The sequence below is a fragment of the Lathamus discolor genome, chromosome 3 (assembly GCF_037157495.1).
Source record: "Lathamus discolor isolate bLatDis1 chromosome 3, bLatDis1.hap1, whole genome shotgun sequence".
In the NCBI taxonomy this organism is placed as follows: Eukaryota; Metazoa; Chordata; class Aves; order Psittaciformes; family Psittacidae; genus Lathamus; species Lathamus discolor.
In genome coordinates this window covers 15,666,833-15,686,245 of record NC_088886.1, presented here as the reverse complement: position 1 = coordinate 15,686,245, position 19,413 = coordinate 15,666,833, and the positions used below count along the sequence as shown (strand labels likewise).

At 37.4% G+C, this 19,413-nt stretch overlaps 1 protein-coding gene across 15 annotated transcripts in view; it reads right to left on the bottom strand.

Annotated features, from left to right (window-relative positions):
• The window catches only part of ADGRL2 (adhesion G protein-coupled receptor L2), a 181,909-nt gene that overhangs the window by 122,437 nt on the left and 40,059 nt on the right, over nucleotides 1–19,413 (bottom strand). For 14 of the 15 annotated variants that reach the window (XM_065673669.1, XM_065673677.1, XM_065673676.1 and 11 more), the window contains exon 2: nucleotides 6,112–6,284. In XM_065673669.1, the coding sequence (XP_065529741.1) occupies nucleotides 6,112–6,184 (73 nt within the window). In that variant the 5' untranslated portion in view covers nucleotides 6,185–6,284. Of the gene's footprint in view, nucleotides 1–6,111; nucleotides 6,285–10,134; nucleotides 10,229–19,413 lie in introns of those variants that run through there. The other variant, XM_065673670.1, reaches the window with a different exon arrangement.

Below are 19,413 nucleotides of genomic sequence, written 5' to 3'. Positions count from 1 at the left end.
CTGTTTATGCACAGGGGGTAGACCACGGACAACAATGGACCTACTTGCAAGTATAAAACCCATTATGTGCTTGTAGAACCTGGCAACAAATATGAAACCTAAACTCATTATACTTTATGATAATTTTTATAATCTGATCGTAAGGACACTAAATGTAATAAGAATGCCAGTGCTGAGGCATTCACTGATACCAGATGCTTCAGGCAGTCACACTTCCATTTTAGACTATGACCTAAAAGTACAGTATAAAGACAATGTTGTTAAAAATAAAACCCCTTGTTCTTAAGACAAACACTATTCTTTCACTTGACAGAAAACAAATTAAAATAATTAAACACTTTTAAAATACAATTGTTAATAAAAGTAAGTAAACCAAATTATTTTTCTGTATTTAGTAACATGATACTAATAAGCCCTTTTTTAATTAAAGAATTCTGCTATTGTGTTCTTGGAAAGGTACCTTACCATAATAAACTGATTAAAATATAACCAGATTTATATTTAATAAAAGCCCCTTAGGCAATTGTGTCAGTGCAGGTTAGCTGAAGGTTAAAGCAATCCCCTCTCATTGTGGTGGTCAGAAGCATGGCACACCTCACCCGCTGAGACACACTGAGGTTACAGCAACAAAAGATGGTAAACTGAAGTAATAGCTTAGAGGGCTCTGAAAAATATAACATTTGCTCTTAGCACAAGACACTATTTCTATCATTCTACATGTTATAGGGTTCTTTTCTTCCTCTGAATACAGAGCTCAGGAAGATGGAAAACCTCCCCTCATGAAGAAGAATGTCTTTTAAATAACAGAGGAAGAAAACAGTGTATCAAAATAGTACTACTATTATTTGTCTCATAGTAATTACACATTTATACTTTTGCTTGCTTGAATTGTAAGAGCATTATATTAACACTTCCTAGAAAATTCTCACGTAAGATTTAGTAAAGTATTTAAAATGGTTCTTCATGCATTCTTTTATACGGTTCTTCTACATTTTAAAATAATGGTGGTTTTGCTATGGTTTCAAAAATTTAACGTTACAGTGCAGCATCCTGCAGACCTCACTGCTCAGGGAATACATGAAAGGATATTCATTGCCGGCACGCTAAAGAATCTGGCTTTTCCAGGCAGTCTGTCAGTCTCTACTATCTGGAAATGTACTTGACAAGTTTAACAGACATCCTTCTTTAAGAAGAATTTTGGTCTCACTGTTTAGATCAATTTCCTTTTTAGAAGATATGTTGGTCCTATACCTCCCTCAGAAAAGGAAAGAGATGTCCCAGATAAGTATGCACCAGAATATCCCAGTGAAAAACAGCATGCTCTTCCAGGAAAGAAAACAGGAACTGGTGCAGCAGTTGCTTTCTGCAGAAATACAACTGCTCTCTTTTACACAGATATTTCCTTCTGAATAATGTGCATTAGCCAACTAAGAAAAAATATTTACCAAAAAATCATAAAACACATTAGGTATACATGATAAAAATGAAGATAGTATTGGAAGGCTTACAAGAGTGACTCTTCAAGGGGTGGGCAATAATTTGCAGTCCTTAGCATGCCAGGTATGCTTATGGATGCTTTGCAACCACTGTTAAACCAAGTAGTTGCCTATGAACTTTGCTTCACAGAGCTCTCACTCTGAAAAATTCCCTGGCTAGAAATTAAATTAGTGCTCCTATTTGCTCTTGCGTGACTCTGCAATGAGTTTCACCCCTTGTAGAACTTAAATCCACTAATTAACAGAAGTTGATTTCTTCTCAAGTCCAGAGCACAAGATTTTTTCAATTTTTATCCTGGGCAAAATCCTACTAATGCCTCTTAGTAAATGTGCAGGAAACCTGATATGTTTCTACAGTTTGTTGAGTACCAGTGCCATATACTTTACACACTCCTAGTGGCTCCAGAGGAAGCTGAAGGTCTGAAACAACGCACTAAAAGAGCAAATACCTTTGTAGTGGCCCAATGCACGTTATCTTTATGCAGTATGCTTTTCTTTTAGTAAATACACTAACACTGGATACACACTTAAAACTGCTACCAATTTAACACTCGGCTCCTTGCCTGGCATAAGTGGAATTTTTATTTCTCAGCATAATGTTAATTAAAATGTACATTCAGAGGCAAAGACAAGCTGGATTTTTTTTTTTTTTTTTAATTAATGCCATTTAGATAAACGGAATTAAACACATAATGAAAGCATGATGCTTCTTCCTTTGGACAAAGCATAGATAATAATAATACATAAGAAAATGAATTAGAATTAAACCTTGATTGTAATAAAATGTAAGGGAAGAAAATTATTCCAGTGCTTCCCAAACACTTGTGGTTCTCAAGCAGCAGAAGACAATAAAAACAAAAGGTATCTAAAGGTAGTCAAAAAGGTAGCCTTTGAAAGCAAGATAAAGCTTAAAATATCTAAACTTGTAGAGTCCAAAAGTCGATCTTAATCAGAATGTTTAGCTCTGACATCTTTTTTTCATATGCATATTAGTGTATGTCTTAACTTGTTTGAAGAGAAACCAATAATACGTATAAAAAGCTTTTTACTCTGCTTTGCTATGGAAACAAGGCATGTGTGATCTCACCCTCTGACTTTCTGTATTTTCTCAGATAATTTTTAACTTGTTGGATGATTTCTCCTAATTAGGAGGGGGGGTATGGGAAGAAGTGCTGCCAAAAGTAATTAATTTCCGGCAGTTTGTAGAAACCAGGTAAAGAACTGTGTGGGACTCGGCTGACGGACAGGAGCGCAAATACCCTCCTGTTCAAGACCAGAGAGCCAGGATGGCATGGGACGTGTGATGGGGACAGACTCCGGTACAGCCACAGTGGGTGCTCCCATATTCCCCAGGCAACCAGCCACGGTACAAGGCCAGACTTCACACAACACAACCACCTGTGTAACTCCTAACTACTTTCCAAGGTAGTTTGTTCAGTCTGTCTTTTATAGTAACACTGTAGTTTTAAAGACACCTTTAGCAGAATATGCTAGAAAAATACCTTCAGAAATTATATTAATATTCAAGCTCATTACTTCAACTTTTTGGTTTTTTCCTGCCTCTTATCTTTGCCTTATTTAGGGCTGCAATGCTTGCTGTTGATAGTAATAACAATGTTTTTCAAGCCTCTACACAACAATATTGACCTGTTGTTGATCAATGCATCACCACTCTATAACAACTCGGTGCAGTTTTCCCCTCCAGCTTCCAGCATTCAACTGTTTCAGGTTCATTTTACCTGAAGGAAGGAACTGCTTCAAAAGCAACCCCACCTGGACTGTGCTAGCCAAGGAAACCAAAGCAAAACCAAGACTTTCTTAACCACAGATAGGATTCCTGTCTGGATAGGTAACACTAGAATAAAATTGCAGCCTTCAGATAACTGTGCCTGCTTGCTAATTCCCTGGTGAGTTAAAGCTAAAGCACTCTGAAGGTAATGAGACTTAGCTTGATTGGAAAATGTTTCATTATATGAACAAATGAATCACTTGTCCACACCCAGGATCTCCATCCCCCTTCCCCCTGTTTAACTGTACAGAAACATTAAAATGCAACAGCAGGGAATTCAGCCAGGTTTCATCTCCCCCACTAACTGCAACAACCTCCATACACACAAAATTTCTATAAAAATCCCGAAGTTCCAAGCAAGAGAACTAAAGACTTCCTTATTTCTAGCAGAAGTTAGATGCTCTTATTTTAACCTTTGTTCATGTTCGTACTTCCAGGCATGAAGTGCTACTAAAGCACGTTACACTTGGCATCTCTTATTACTGAAGCAGAAGGCAATGTAATCTTGTGAGAAAGTGTAATAATGCGGTATTCATTTTGCTTCTGTGGCTGGAAGCCAACTCTATATTAATATTCATTTTCAGTATACAGAGCCACCGTATTTCATTTATTTTAAGAATTTACAATTAATTTGGTATGATTCTGTTATCTGCTCCCAATTTCCTTTCCTGTTTCTTTTAGCTGAAAAAGCAGCTCTTGTATAGAGCTTTAAAAAAGTAAATTCACAACTGAAGCATCAAAAGATTGCTACTGGCTACTAAAAGCAAGAAAAACAGGGACAGAACAAAATGAACTTGAAATATTACAGATGACAATGAAAATTAGCTTCCTGCAAATAGCAAGAATTCAATCTGCAGAACTTCTCAGCTGACTTTTTCCTTTCCAAACTCAGCACACAGAATGCTTTTTGCACCATACTGTTTGCTACAGTAATCAAACCAGAGAAATTAAGTTGTTTGTCTGCTTTTCCTTTCTGCTTTCAAATGTTTTCAACCACGACACAGCATTAAACTGTAAGCATATGAATCTTTGTCAAATGTATTACATACAGGGATTTGAAACTATTATATACAATAACAAATAAAATCCTTAGTAGTTTAAAATTTCAGAAAAAGCATAAATAGATGCCTCTACTTCCTACACCTTTGGTTTCAACTAGTGTAACTACTTTAGCAATGTGAGAGCATTTATAATTAACACAAGTTATTACCTAACCAGCCAGTCATAAGAGCTGTAATTCCCTTCTCCTAATGTGCATTTACCTTCCTTACCTGTGAAAGAGGCTGAAACACATTTTACCTCCCAGCTGATGGCACTTACATTCTTATAAAAGTGAGATTATACCCAAGTCCACATACTCAACAGACACCAAGAGAGCAGTCAGTACAGCAGCTATCAAATCATCAACGATGAAACCATCCCAAAATCTGCAGTGTGCTGTGGGAAATGCCAGTTTTATAATTTATCCTGACGATATTCAAGAAGAAAGGCGGAAGGGAAGGTGAACTGGCTCTTGAAGCTATTTAAGTGAAATCAGACTTCCTCATGTTCAGAAACCTTATGAAGACTCCAGGGACACACTCCCTGATACATGTGTATGTTCACATGTACATATGAACAACCTACTGCAGCAAAGCTTGTCTGTCAGTACAACACAACACCTGAGTTGTGCTTGTCTAGAATAAATGCTTAGGAAATCACACAGTGAACATGGAAGATCACATACAATATTTAAATTTTTAATCTTTGCCATTTTTGAGGACTAGATCCTTTTTGTTCGTATAGATTTGGGAAAGAAAAGGGAGAAGCAGAGCAGCTTTCCTTAAGTTATACCTCAAAATTTAGCCTTAAAATTCAAAATCTTGACAGGGTAAGGTATGTATCTGCTTTAAAAGATGGCGAGATCACACCCCAGATGCGCCAAAGAATATACCAATTACTGAATAATGCAGGAAGGTATGGAAGTGCTAGTTTATTACTAAACCAGTCTTTTCACCTGCCGTCTAGAAAATCAAAATGATTACACCCAGAATTAGCCTCAAGTTCTACAGAAATATTTAAAACAAAAACTTCACAAACCATGTTTTCCTGATCATTCATTTTCATTTCTCTGTTAAAAGGGCCAAAAGAACAGACGAGGAGACAGACTAACTGGATAAAATAGAGTTTATGAATAAAACCAGATAAAGAGTAGATGATGCAATTTTTTAAAAAAGCCTTTTCCTTCCTCATCTCTTTCATACAAAGCTGTTTTAAACACCACACTTGATAGCAGTGAAGTATTTTCCCCATTTTTAAAGAAAAAAAATTTAAGTAGATGTTACTTCTGTATGCAGTTTTCACTTTTATTTCCTGAAATTTATTTTGTGTAGTTCTAATCTTAATGAAGTGTTTGCCATTTTATTTTCAGCCAAACAAATTACAAAGGTAAAACAGGTACCTGCTCTGCTTAATTACTTTATACCACATTTAGCATATCTAAACATTGTTGCTAAATGATCGTGCAGTGAGAATAAAAAAAATAAAAAATAAACAGGATGAGTCCAAAAATAAGGCACCTATCAAACAAGGATATTAATACTGTCACTTCAGTTGCCTGAACACTGCGTTTCAGCTTCAACATACCACACTGTATGTATCAAAACCAAAAAATGTATTTCCTTTTTTCATTGAAAAAAGATAATTTGATTCTTAAAAATTAAACCTAGAACATGCTACAGGTACTTCTGATTTGACATCCTAAAACTTTAAGTCATTTAACAGAAATTAACTGTACAGACCATTCATCTTATCTGCAAAATCAAGTGAAAAAAACTTATAGCTTACCTTCAGTACACTGCAGGAAGCTGATAATGAGCAGAAACCAAAAACTTTGCATTCTGCAGCCAGAAGACACCATTATTGATCCCTGTAAGAATTTCCTTTGTATTCCTTAATGAATCCAGTTATAAAAGCCCAGCATCATCGAAACCAGTGGTCTGCATTATTCATCTTCATACCTGGAGAAGCAGATGATATGGAAGAAAAAGAGCAGAGAAGAAAATAAATAAAAATTCCATCAATAGCTGAACACCAATAATTTGGAATACCAAATTTTACTTGACATAAAGACAGAAATTTTTAATAAAAACTGACAGTATACCTGTACTGTAGCTGTGAATTTGTCAGGTTTGTGGGATATAATCTCTCAAGGTCAGTGATCATTAAACAGAATGCCAAAAAGTGATACATGTTAAAGTTGAAAGTACAAATGTTATTGATGTATTTGTAACAAGGGGAGGAGGGGAGGCAGGAATAGAAAGAACATTTTCTCTGAATGTATCAAATTGATTTTGCAAATGACTGGGTTAAGCTTTTCCCACTCCCAAAATCCAACACAACCTACATTTCTCTACATTAAAGAGCAACAATAAAATTGAATCTAGGGCACTGCCATTTTTCGTAGGGATTCAAAACACGCAGTGGCTGAGAACAAGGGACCAACAGGTCTCCTAGCTGCCACTGCTCCAGCATTCCCTTTGTGCTACACATAGGTTGCTCTCCTCAGATGAGAAGCAGTAACAGCAGTTTAATCAACAAAATGCTCTGGTGAAGAAGCCTCGTCATATGACCCTACAGTTTGCTGTATTCTGACCTAATAAATCCCGTCAGAGAAAAGGGTATAAACAAAATGGGTGAAAATCTCCTGTCCTTAGCCTCTGATGAGATTTGTCTCCAACTGAGAAATACGAACCAAACTGCTCCTGTAAATTATGTACCAAAGGAAGAATTCTTAAAACTATCATTTGCATTTGAAAAAACATAATTACAGTGATAGAGTGCAGTAGCTGTGATAGAAGATTTGACAGCAGAGTGCTCCCTTTTGCTAACAATTTCATTCTCTCACCAGCCAACTGAGTAACTATGTACAACCTCTTCCATATTGTACTGTATGAAGCTAGATCATGCTTCAGCCTCGACTACCAGAGTTTGGGAAGTTAGAGAAAAATTAACATTCATGTAAAACCAAATTACTTTTAACTACAAAGCTGGCTTCATATATTACAGATGTATGAAACGATTCTGGAACATCGTGGCAATTATAGATCCGAAGAGCTGAGTCTGGTACCATACTGGCTTGGTCTCCCCAAGCCCAATGGACAGGACTGCATGGATGTATTTCTGATACCTGAAACTAATGTTACTTTGAAAACACACAACAACTATGTAAAAATTTAAGTGGCAGGATCCAAGGGTCACTTAGGAGTATTAGAAGTATTAAAGCATGTTGAGGCTTTAAAAATACCCTTTCAGCAAGGAGAACTGGAAAGGATGAAGATCACAAAATGCCAGACAAATTCGATGAACTGTAAATCATTTTCGGAAGTAGAAAGTGTACTCCTTTTATATTAGTCAATATTAATCAATGATAAGTTTGTTCTCTGAGCACATAGACAGCAACAAGACTGACACTCACTTTCTTCCCCAAGGAGAGAAAGAAGGGAATTCAGAGAAAACATTATGGAACAACTTCTCTGGCTCTCAATGAAAGCAATATGACTGTGGCAGAATACAAGATTACTAAATAGCTAAGCAGTCTTCTCCTTAAGAGAAGCAATGCCACTTCAGTGCTTTGGTGCGGGCATCCCTCTCCCACAATACAAGCGTGCTTGTGATTTCTCACACACGGAAATGAATCACAGAATCACACAATCCCAAGGGTTGGAAGGGACCTCAAAAGATCATCTAGTCCAACCCCCCTGCAAGAGCAGGGTAACCTACAGTACATCACACAGGAACTTGTCCAGGCGGGCCTTGAGTATCTCCCACAACCCCCCCGGGCAACCTGTTCCAGTGCACTGTCACTCTCACAGTAAAAAAGTTTTTCCTGATGTTCACATGGAACCTCCTATGCTCCAGTTTACACCCACTGCCCCTTGTCCTATCAAGGAGAACTAACATCTAAGGTCAAGTGATTTTATGTTTATTTATACAGAAAGACAAGCCCTTTTTCCCACATCCAGCTACAGACAGGTGCTCTTCAGTCACAAGCACTTTTATTGCACATATTTCAACAAACAGCATGAAATAGCTAACAGTGCTTTAGTGCCGGACAGCCAGAACGTGGCCTACCCTGGCAGAGGGCCCTGTGCCTGGAGGTAAAAGATGTGCCCTCAAATTAAATGGCGATATACCAACTGCTACAGGACAACCCAGAAGCAGTTATGAAGAGAGAGTAATATCATATCCCGTGATCTTTCACACTGGACTCAGACTGGTTTGCAACCAAAAAAAAAAAAGTCTGCAAATTCCCAAAGGATGCACCGCATTCAGCAGGGATTACAATTGCAAAGGAGCTCCTGCTGAGTAAAGAAGAAAAAATTGCCATTGTGATATATATATATATATAAAAAACAAAAACAAAAACAAACAAAAAAAAACAAAACCAAAAAAAAACATACACCACCCAAACCCCTGGCAAGAGTTCAGCTAAAAGCTTGGGAAGATCTGGGATTAATTTTTTACCTGTAGGACCCAAAGGAAAAATCACAAAACTATTTCACAGACACTACAGTCTAATCAACATAACTTCAGCAAGCAATCTGAATAATCCAAGAGAACAGATGAGGAACAATAATGGATAAAAGTGAAATTAAGCCAGCCTTCTGATTGCTCCCAGTCTGTCCAGAAGATTTTGACTTCCTGAGACTCAAAGTTTTATCATTATTTCCAAAATATATCACTGCACACAAGGGGTTTGAAACAACTTCCTTTACCTTCAAGTGGATAGTGACATACCTGTGCTTTATCTTTCTCAAATTCATCGCTTCCTGGGCTTTTTTTAAACTAGAGGGAGGAGAAGGGTGTAAGGGGTAAGGGTTATGTTAAAACCAAAAACAATAATCAAAGCACCACTTGCAGTACTCAACATCTCTCCAGGAAATAGCTGCAAAATCTGTGAGACTTTTTGTTACTGTTTTAAATTAAGTAAGAATTCCTCATCTTGTGAACTTACTTTATTTCAGTAAGAAACTACAGTTTCAGAAAGGATATTGGTATTTTTATGATACCAAAACCAGCAGAAACTATTCAACTAAGAATAAATGCAAAATATTTTAAGGATAAATTTAAGTGTTTTGTGCAATACATTGTTCCCTCTAGACTGCTGTAGCCTACAGACATAGAATTTAACTCAGTGTGCTGCTGCAGTAAGTATTCAGAATAAACTAACCAGCCCCTACCAGATTATCAGTAACTCACATTTTTCTAAAAAGGCATTAAAAAAATAAGCAGTGTTTGAAAACCGATGCAATAGGGTTTGAGTTTGCTTCTTTGTGAGTTTTCAAATAAAGACTAACAGCTTCACAGCAAACAAGTTTTAATGCAACCCATATATTTGAGGAACTCTATATGGCTCCAAGTAAAAAATAGTGCAGTTCTGAACCAACTATTCATCAGCATAACAAAAGCTAATCCTGAAAAAGGTACCCAGACATGAGCTGGAGCCAGAGAGCATTCTGGCTACAGACACTGCCGCCATCCTTGTCCTTTTGACCATCCATCTATCAGCAATACAGAGAGATGTCAGTGGCATTTCACAACAACAACAAATCCCTAACCAAATAAGTAGGACCCGGAAAAGACGTTTTAAGTTACTCCTTTGTGAGCAGAAAAAGCAGACCATGGCGAGCGGCGGCCTCGTGCAAGTAACTTACTTCCCCTCAGACCTTAATAAACTTTTTCTCTGGACCATTGACTGCTTTGGTTGTGGGTGGGGCAGAGAGAAACTCCCTAGAGCAAAAGGTTGCTTGAATTTCAGAGTGTAATAAAAGCTGCCCAGAAAAATTCAGCTGTAACTTAAATTCCTACCTGTGGGTCAAACTGCAGTCTCCCATATTAAAAAACCCAGCCCTCCACTGGAAACAACGCGGTACACCTTGTTCGGTTTCTTCACATATATGCTGTTAAAGAAGACTAGATCAGTAATGGAAACGTTAATGTTCAAACCCGTACACTGCAAAGGTATTGGACACCTCTTCATACTGTATTCATAAGCTGTGCTTCAAGTCCTGAATATCTTAGAGCCCCTGTCTCGCTTCCTTGTTCTTCTGTACTTCTGAAACTTCTTACAGATGGAACATGATTGGTGCTGAACATGTGCCACTATTGGCCATCCCTCTCTCCTCAACATTGCTCAAGAGCACCCCAGAGATAAGAGAAAGCTGCTCCAAGCATGCTCCTTGAAATGCTTTTATCTTTGACGAGAAAGACCTCTAAAGGACTGCTGCGTCCCAACTCTACTCTGCTAACCTTCCCAAGGTTTTATTTTCAAAAGCCGAAAAAGAGTCTTTTAAGAGCTTCTGGACAACTGACACAGCATGCTCAAGAGCTGCTTTTTCCCTCCTGTTCCATACAGCTTTTCAGGCAATTAAGAGAAAGGGGAACACAGAGATCTTCCCAGCTAAGCAAGGATGTTTTTCTTTGGCTGAAAGTCTTTCAGACTAACGCTGGAGTATTTTACCATATAGTGCTTAATTTTCCAGATCATCTTAGAAACACTGTGAGCACTTGCAACCTTAGCCAAGCTTTAACATCCCTATTACAGAAATTAAATTTACACTAGCATTAACAGACGATGAGGCACAGAGAGGTAAAGAACGTCAGCGGTAGCTGCACAGCTCGTACACACTGAAGAACTAGCAGGACCCAGGCAGTCCTTCTTATAAATCCTGTATGACCTAGCTTGCCACGCATGCAGCACCCCCACTGCCTTTCATAACCCAGTTTATGAAACTAAGTAATTCTGTAATATATCTGAGACACTCTGCAGAGGAAAGAGGGGGAAGAGGAGGAGGCAAGGGTGAGGAGATATATATTCATATAATATAATAGACTACTTAGTCTCCTGAGAAATCACGTATTCACGTGCTTTCCCATCATGACGCTTTCCCAATTTAAAAAAACCAAAAGTTAAACTTCCTATAATCTGTAACATAAGAATTTAATTAGTGCAGTGTGATTAGTAAAACTGTCTAAGTCACATTAGTAAAATACTAGAATGAGACCAATGCTGCTTATGATCCAAGAGCTAGTTTTACACGTACCTTCAATGAGACCGAGCTCTAGTTTTCAACACTGAACAAACATATCTTCAGATGCACTGGAGTTATTCCTAAGTCTTCAATATGTTTTTTCAAAAACCGACTTACATTAACAACTTTGCATTAGTGCTACATTATCAGATTGCAAAAAAACTTCAAAGTTATGAGATCTTACAAAAAAACCCAAAGACAAGGAAGAACCTGTGCTGATTCAGTTAACATCCTTCTAATACTGATGGTAAACAATCAATGTCTGATTCTGTCCCAATTAAACAAGTTGCAAATTACAAGAATTGAGAGGCTAACTCTGCTCTGTCTAAAACTGGTTAACAAAGACTTATTTTCCATTAAAAGCAATTAAATTTTTAAAATGTACCAATCTTCTCTCCAAATCTGGATTAACCAGTACCTATTAATTGTCACTGTGAACACTGGATTTCTAAACCTAAAACATCTCTTCCCAAGTTGTATGTAAAGAATATAGTATTAGGGAAGGGAATAACAATAAGAACAAGACTTGACCAAGGTCATCCAATCTTGCAACAGAAAAAACAACATTACTTCAATGCATTCAGCTGTATGGTGCTCTGAAGCAACACAGAATGTCTGAAATAGTGCACCGAAACAGTTCACCCTAATGAATACCCTAAATTGAGGATGCCCACAGAAATGCCCACCTCACATCAGCTTGGTTTCCCAGCTCATCAGTGCAGCAGATCATTCAAAATACCAAATCTACATATGCAAGACATGACACTGAACAGTGCACTGACACTCTTTTTGACAGTGCAGCATCATGATTTAGTCCATCAGTCCACAGCAGCTCAGTGGTCTACCGCAATTATTCACAGAGAACATAAATAGGATTTGAGAGGAAAAGACGAGTATTTTCCTTTATCATCAGCACTCTGGTTCGGCTTGGCTTCACTCCTGTGTTTTATAGACGCGTTACACGGCGGTCCATTCCTGACAAGCCAGCTTTACCCCTTCTTGTTAACACAGGATAAAGCCTGGACACTCTAGGGAGTTTTCATTCAATAAGCCAGAAAAGTAAACCTTTGCTAGCGCTAATAAGAATGGCTTTTTTTGGCTCCAGGCACTCTCCTTTTGCCAAGTCTGAATTTCTTTTTCTGCCTTTGCTAAATGCTCAGAAATCAAGGGGAGGGGGTTGGGGGGTGTCACTCAATCCTCATTGCAAATTCCCTGTGTTTCACCTGAATCGACACCGTGCCGCTACATCAGAGCACACCACTCAAAGTGCAGATAAAACCTTTCTAACACTTCTGCCCTCTGCATCACTACATCTTCCTGGCGTCTCAAAGATAAATCCCCAGCATCCAAAGAAGGAGGGAGGGAAAGGGATGCTGTAAGTCAATTACAACTGTTATCGGCTGTAATATCTTAGTGTCACGCTGAGCATGTTAAATATGCTGATCACTTTGGACACCAGAGGCACAATCTGAGGCTGTTTGCCATTCTCTTCATTAAACTGCAAAACAAACAGCTCTCATTTTCAAACCTATGTAGGACAGATTTTATGAACATCAAAAATAAACAATAATGAACAGCTATAAAAAACACGGAGAACCATATGACAAACCAAAAGAAGCAATCGTAACAGCTGAAGAAAATTCAAAGGCTTTTCAAACTTCTCACAGAAGAGAAATCCTTAAAATAATCCATTTATAATAGAAGTTATCATTTCTTTCCCTTGGAAAAAGAAAATGAAAAAAAATCACTAGACTAACATCAACCAAAGACACTGCAGTCTTGTAAGACAGTAAACTGCTTGTTGACAGCCTTGACAAGGCTTTGCAAAGGCCCATATTTCTCTAAGCTGTTATGCCATTTAGCTGATCTCTTTTTTTCCTCCCATCCAGTGTTTTTCAGAGCCAAGATCTTGTCTGAAGTGGAAGCAGACTGAAAAACAAAACAGACAGAACTAAGTCTTGGGACTGTGGTCAGACATGCCTGTACCTGTGCAGTGGCATGGTGTTTCTCTAGCTTACTGCAAGGATTTCAATAGACTTGATCTGCTTTATGACCGCTTGTCACTGGGCTGAAGCAAGGAATTGAGTTCACATATTGAGTACTGCGCTCAGTTCTGGGGCCCTCAACATAATAAAGATGTAGACCTGTTGTAGCAAGTCAAGAGGAGGGACACAAAGATGACACAAGGTCTGGAGCACCTCTCCTGTGGTGACAGGCAGAGACCGGGGCTTATTCAGCCTGCAGAAGAGAAGGCTCCAGGGAGACCTCAGACCAGCTTCCAGTGCCTGAAGGGGACTACACGAAATCTGGAGAGGGACATTTTACAAGGGCCTGTAGTGACAGGTCAAAGGGGAATGGCTTGAAACTGACAAGAGAGGAGATTTAGATTACATATTAGGAAGAAATTTTTAACTGTGAGGGTGGTGAGAGACAGGCACAAGTTGCTCAGAGCATTTGTGACTGCCCCATCCCTGGCAGTGTTCAAGGACAGGCTACAAGGGGCTTTGAGCAACCTGCTGTAGTGGAAGGTGTCCCTGCCCACGGCAGGGGCTTGGAACTGGATGATCTATAAGGTCCTTTCTAACCCAAACCATTCTATGATGACGTGCCTCTCACAGCTGACACAATGAAGTAAGACAATCTCATTAAACCAGCATAAAGCCACCAGCAAAACACCCACAAGCTATTAACTTCCAGAATAAAATCAAATCACAGGCAAGAGCAGACAAGAACATGTTTTTACCCATGCATTTACAGCACTTTTACCCATGCTTTAAGTGGGCCATCAGAGACTGTATAACTGCAATACACTGGACCTGCAACCGAACCATGATCAGGGATGGCTGTGCTGCAGCCCCAGCATCTCATATTCATACACAAACCTTCAATTTGGTAGCATCAATCCCCCAGAAACTACTGGCCAGAAGATTTCGTTTCTAGGCATGTGCCAAAAAATATCAAAAAGATTCACAAAGGTGCCATTTTAGCATCCATTTTAAAGCATCCCATTTTCTATCAGTTGTATTTAAGGTCAGTGCATGTGGTCTGTATTCCACACCGTAAATGACACAGCTCAAGTTTCAAGAACATGGTTGTGTGGGCAGCAAAGTCACTTTTGATTATTTTTTGAAATTCTACCCAAAACCTTTGCTGGTACCAGAGAAATACCAACTCTTTAAAAAGTAACTGAAAAATATTTATCATTTTTAAGAATAGGTCAGAAGCAGGAGCCACATACATATGCACCATGCAACGGGTATAATTCCTGGTGTATCTTTTGCTTAAGAGAGGACTATGGCTCTAACATTAACATCTGCGAGACAGTGGCCTAATCACTGTGCAGTGAAATATGAAACAAAATCAATGGTGGCACATAAGACGTAATCTCTACTGTGTTTGGCTCACTGCACTGAATCCTTGACTCATAAATCATTGTTACTAGCCATTCAGCGAATCAATATTCAGATTCCCTCTTGGTCTATACATATGACCACTAAATGAAATAATAATGACCAAAATCTGTCATGTATTAGGTTATCAATATTACCAAAAGGGATTTCTTGGGAGCAATGAGGTAATCTAGGATAAAATACATCTGATGAGAATATGAAGAAATGTGAAAAACCTGTAACTAAATACAGAGACAGCAGCAGAAAGGTATTTTAAAATACCTCTTATCCATCATGCCCTGAAGTATTAAAATTTACTATAGTATCACAATAATGTTTTTTATGTAAGACCATTTCAACAATGTATGCTTTTAATTATGTTTTAAAACATGCTGTACTTAAGCACTTTTCTTTTTCTCCTTTCAAATAACCCCTTAAGTTACTGCTAGCTTTTGTTTCTTTTCTCTGAAGCACAATTAATATTAAAGTGACCAGATTGTAGTATTTCCTTAAGCAGAAGCCTGATAGTCAGGAGCTTCAGAAGACCACTTTTCAGTTCCACTAAAAAAAAAAAAAAACAAAAAAAAAACAAAACTTCTAAAAGTAATTCCACATATCTATATTTTCCCAATCATTCACAACCCATTTGTTTTTAAAAGGTAGTAGACCATGTCTAGCCCAGGACCCTGAGAAGTGCTGTGTGCTACCAGCCCACACTCAGCCATAAGTCACATCAAAATTTGTGATTTTGACAACGGAAGAAGGGAAGACCTCAAATATGTTACCTTTGAAAGAATAAGCAGCTAAGAATGGTCTTTAAGTGGTTTCTAAGCACACAGATTCTCCAGGCAAGTATGACTTACAGGTAGAAGCTTCACTGAAGAACTTCTGCATGCATTAGGTACAAAAAAATCCCACACACTTATAGAAGACACATCTTTCAGGTCCACCAGTTTTAAATACCAGCAGCACTTAGAAGGCTGCAAACTCAAAAATCATGAAACAAAAAACCTCTGCTCTTTCCTCATACATGCATTCATGGCGAAAGCAAGATCTCAAGGGTGAGAAGCCATATATGACAGTACTGCACAGACAGCGCTAACACCCTTGCACCTACACACAAACATACAACCAAATTACATAGCTATTTCTTGCACATCAAGACTATGTGAAACATATGCAATAAATATGGCAAATAAATCTTCAGTACCTATTCAGAAAGGGTCTGATTCTGAAACAAAACAAAGAAATCACTTCTGTTACTGGATGATGGGCTCTGTAAAGAGGCACAAGTTGCCCAGGCATCTAATGGTGCAACTATAGTTAAGAGTATTTTCTTGTACAATTTAATAAGCAATGAACCTTCAGGTGACTATTCTTAACTGTACAAGGCAGCTGAATGACTACCAGTCATCCATCAGAGCTGTACCACTGCTTTAATTGGGGTGAACTGTGGGCTTTCTTATTTATTCAAACTGTAACAGAAAATAGAACAGTTCTTTTTTTATCCCTTTTGTAGAAAGGCTAAGTCAGATAACTATAATGATTACATTTGGAGAATTTATGAGCAAAAAGAGTTCTAAATTATAACTCAACAGAAAGGCTCCTTCTACTTGCAGGTACTACTGCTTAAAACTCTTCTCCCTAGCATCCTACACAGTATTTTCTCTGGGGGTGGGGGTGAAAAAAAGGAAAAAAGAAAAGGGAATTAAAAAAAAAAAAAAGATGCATTGTGGAAGCAGTGAAGGCCTTTTCCATGCACTATAAAAAAAGAAGTGTGAAGTGATATCTTCTATTAAACAAAATGGAATATGGCTTATCTCCACTACTGCCATATTAGCCACCATGAGCACTTGAGGACAATGTATCCCTAAATTGCTTTCATTTGAAGAATTTTTAAAAAGACTGAATACTTTTTCAAGTATTCAAAAGACTGAACTCTTTTCACAGGACTGACTGAAAAACCTTACATCTCCCATACATTCTATTTTTCTTTAAATCATCCATACAGCACAGATGAAATTTAAGATACATTTTAACACATTTTTAGCAGCAACATGACCTCTGATATTCTGTGGTTCTGTCAAGCAGACCAAGAACTTTGTGTCACACATTTACAGTTTCTTTTAAATAACACAGGTCTTGGTAGCTCAATGTGACAATGACACTGCTACTTTGAAAAAAAAGCCATTATTTTTAATGAGGTTACATTATGATTTTAAATGATAATTTATTTAGTCTTTCATGATTAAAAATACTTAATGGCTTTTTTTTATTCTTTTACTAGAAATTAGAGAACTTTTTTTCATAAAAAAACTGTTTTTCATATGTTCTGCTGCAGTTCATGAACTTCATGTGCAACTATAGAGAAAAAAATACAGACTACATTTGTCTATCAACAATATTTATAAGTGAACAGAGTGGAAAGATTACAAAATTTTAATAAGAACATTATATTATAGTGGTAATAATCTAGGTGTTTTACTGGGAAGTGAAGTGGATTACCGTAAATGAAATTTTAAACGTCCTTTCCATTTTATAGATAACACAAAATGACTCTTTTCATGTCTCCAGTGATAAGGATACATGTGCCACACATTTAAATAGTGCCTTCACCCTATCCAACCCTGCTCATGAATTAATAATTCAGTGACATTAATACAAGAAGATAAATGATAAAGAGGTTACAGCACAAGGGCCAACAGTACACATATACTTCTTTTAGAACAGCTAATACCTCTCTGCCAATTACAGTTAGAACTTTTTAACAGTTTTCAATGGCATTTTTACAATCTAAATAGCAGCTTATGCACACACAATTTCACACAACTCAAGCTTAATAAATCTCCTGCTGCTACCAAACAATCATTCTGGGGGATTAAAGTGCAACATCTGCTAACATTAATAAGCATTTTACATAGCAATATGTATAAAAGCAGTTGCTATCAGTCTTCTGAAAAAGCTTCTAGACTGGTTTGGCATAAATTATACCTTTATTGTTCAAATGGTAACTTCAGCTTACGGCAATGATAAGGTAGCTATATTCCTATCTAGCAGGAAAAGACAACAAAATTATATATTGACTGCAATTATCAGCTGTAGTGGAACAATTAAAAAAAGGGGAAAAAAAGAAAAAGAAACAAAACATGCATGCATGCAAAAAAAATTTCAGGTAGAACCTGCTAAAGTACCACCATTTCAACGCTTACATGAATCCAAAGCTACTAATCTGTTTGCAAAAGACAATTTCTCCCCTAATACCAGTTACAGCTTTTTAATCCACCTTGGGCTTTTTTAATTTTTATTTGTATTTCTACCAGAGCAGCATCTACTGTGAAAGGATGCATGCCTTTCCAAGGCATAAAATAAATATCAAGGGGTTTATTTAATTAGGAATTCCAACATATATTTTTAGGTAGAATTTGGCAAATGAACGTGCTTTGGAATCACGAGACGTGTAACATCAGCTTGAGCCAAGAACACAGTTGGCTAAGACGGCACAAACTTTTACACACAGCCCTGCCAACGCAACTCAAGCCCTGCAGCTCAACTGTGGACAGCCGAAAGCCAGAGCCTGCCAATCACCCTTTCTCTGCAGTGAGTAAATGAACAAAGTCATATTCTAGCTGGTGTTACCATTTTATTGTAAAGCAGTTTTTAAAATGCTTTTAAAAATAATGAAGAGGTAAAGTATTTCAGGCTCTCCATTCATAAACTCCATAATCTTAGTATTTTTTCAGAAACTGGAAAGAATCAATAGTCAGCTTTTCAGTAACAGATATAGTAACACTTAAAATACCTTTTATATTGCTCCAAGGTAATTTTGTTATGGGGACACATATGGGCCAGTATCTGCAAGCTTATTTCTTTCTTTTACACAAAAAGAAATTTGTATCCAAAATATCCAAAGATACAAGAGAGCAGAAAACTGGACCACATAAGTATGCAGAAAATATTTAATCTACCTTCTTCATTAGCAATTAATTTTCCCTCATTTTCCTATTATGAATTGCTTAAACATGATCATTTTAACATTATTTTTAAGTCAAAACACTGCTTTAAAAATTACTATTATCATATTCTCCTGACATGCCCCTACATTCTTATTTGACATCTTAGAAAAGAAATGAAGAAAATCAAAGCAAAAGATAATAAAAGATTCCAGCAATGCCAGTGCTTGACAACTAACAGGACCTTTTGATGCTATCAGGCTCTAAAGCACACAGAACAGGGGCTGAAGCCAGGCTTAGTAGAGAAAAAAAACAGCAGTCATTTAAGGTCAGTAGAAAAAAGCTTAAAAAATAAAAAATAAAAATTAAAAAAAGCAAGTACATCTAGCATCTACTTTTTCTGATGGCTTCTATAGGCTGAAGTCTGCACCTGCAATTCCCATACATATTTCAAAGATCAGAATCACTGTTGCCGGAGGAAGCACATGGGGATTAACAACCCAGATGCCTCAGTGCCACAAACAGTCTTTCTTATATATAGCTTGAATTTTAGATTTTCATTTTAAAATAATTATTTTTTTCTAAGCTACTGGCTGTAAAAACACAGCTTTATATTAAAGCGACAAATTCTTACTGTTTTTCTTTTAGAATAGAAAAACATTATATTGGTACATGACTTTGTTTTCAGGCTATTCCTCCATCTGCACTCTAATTCTC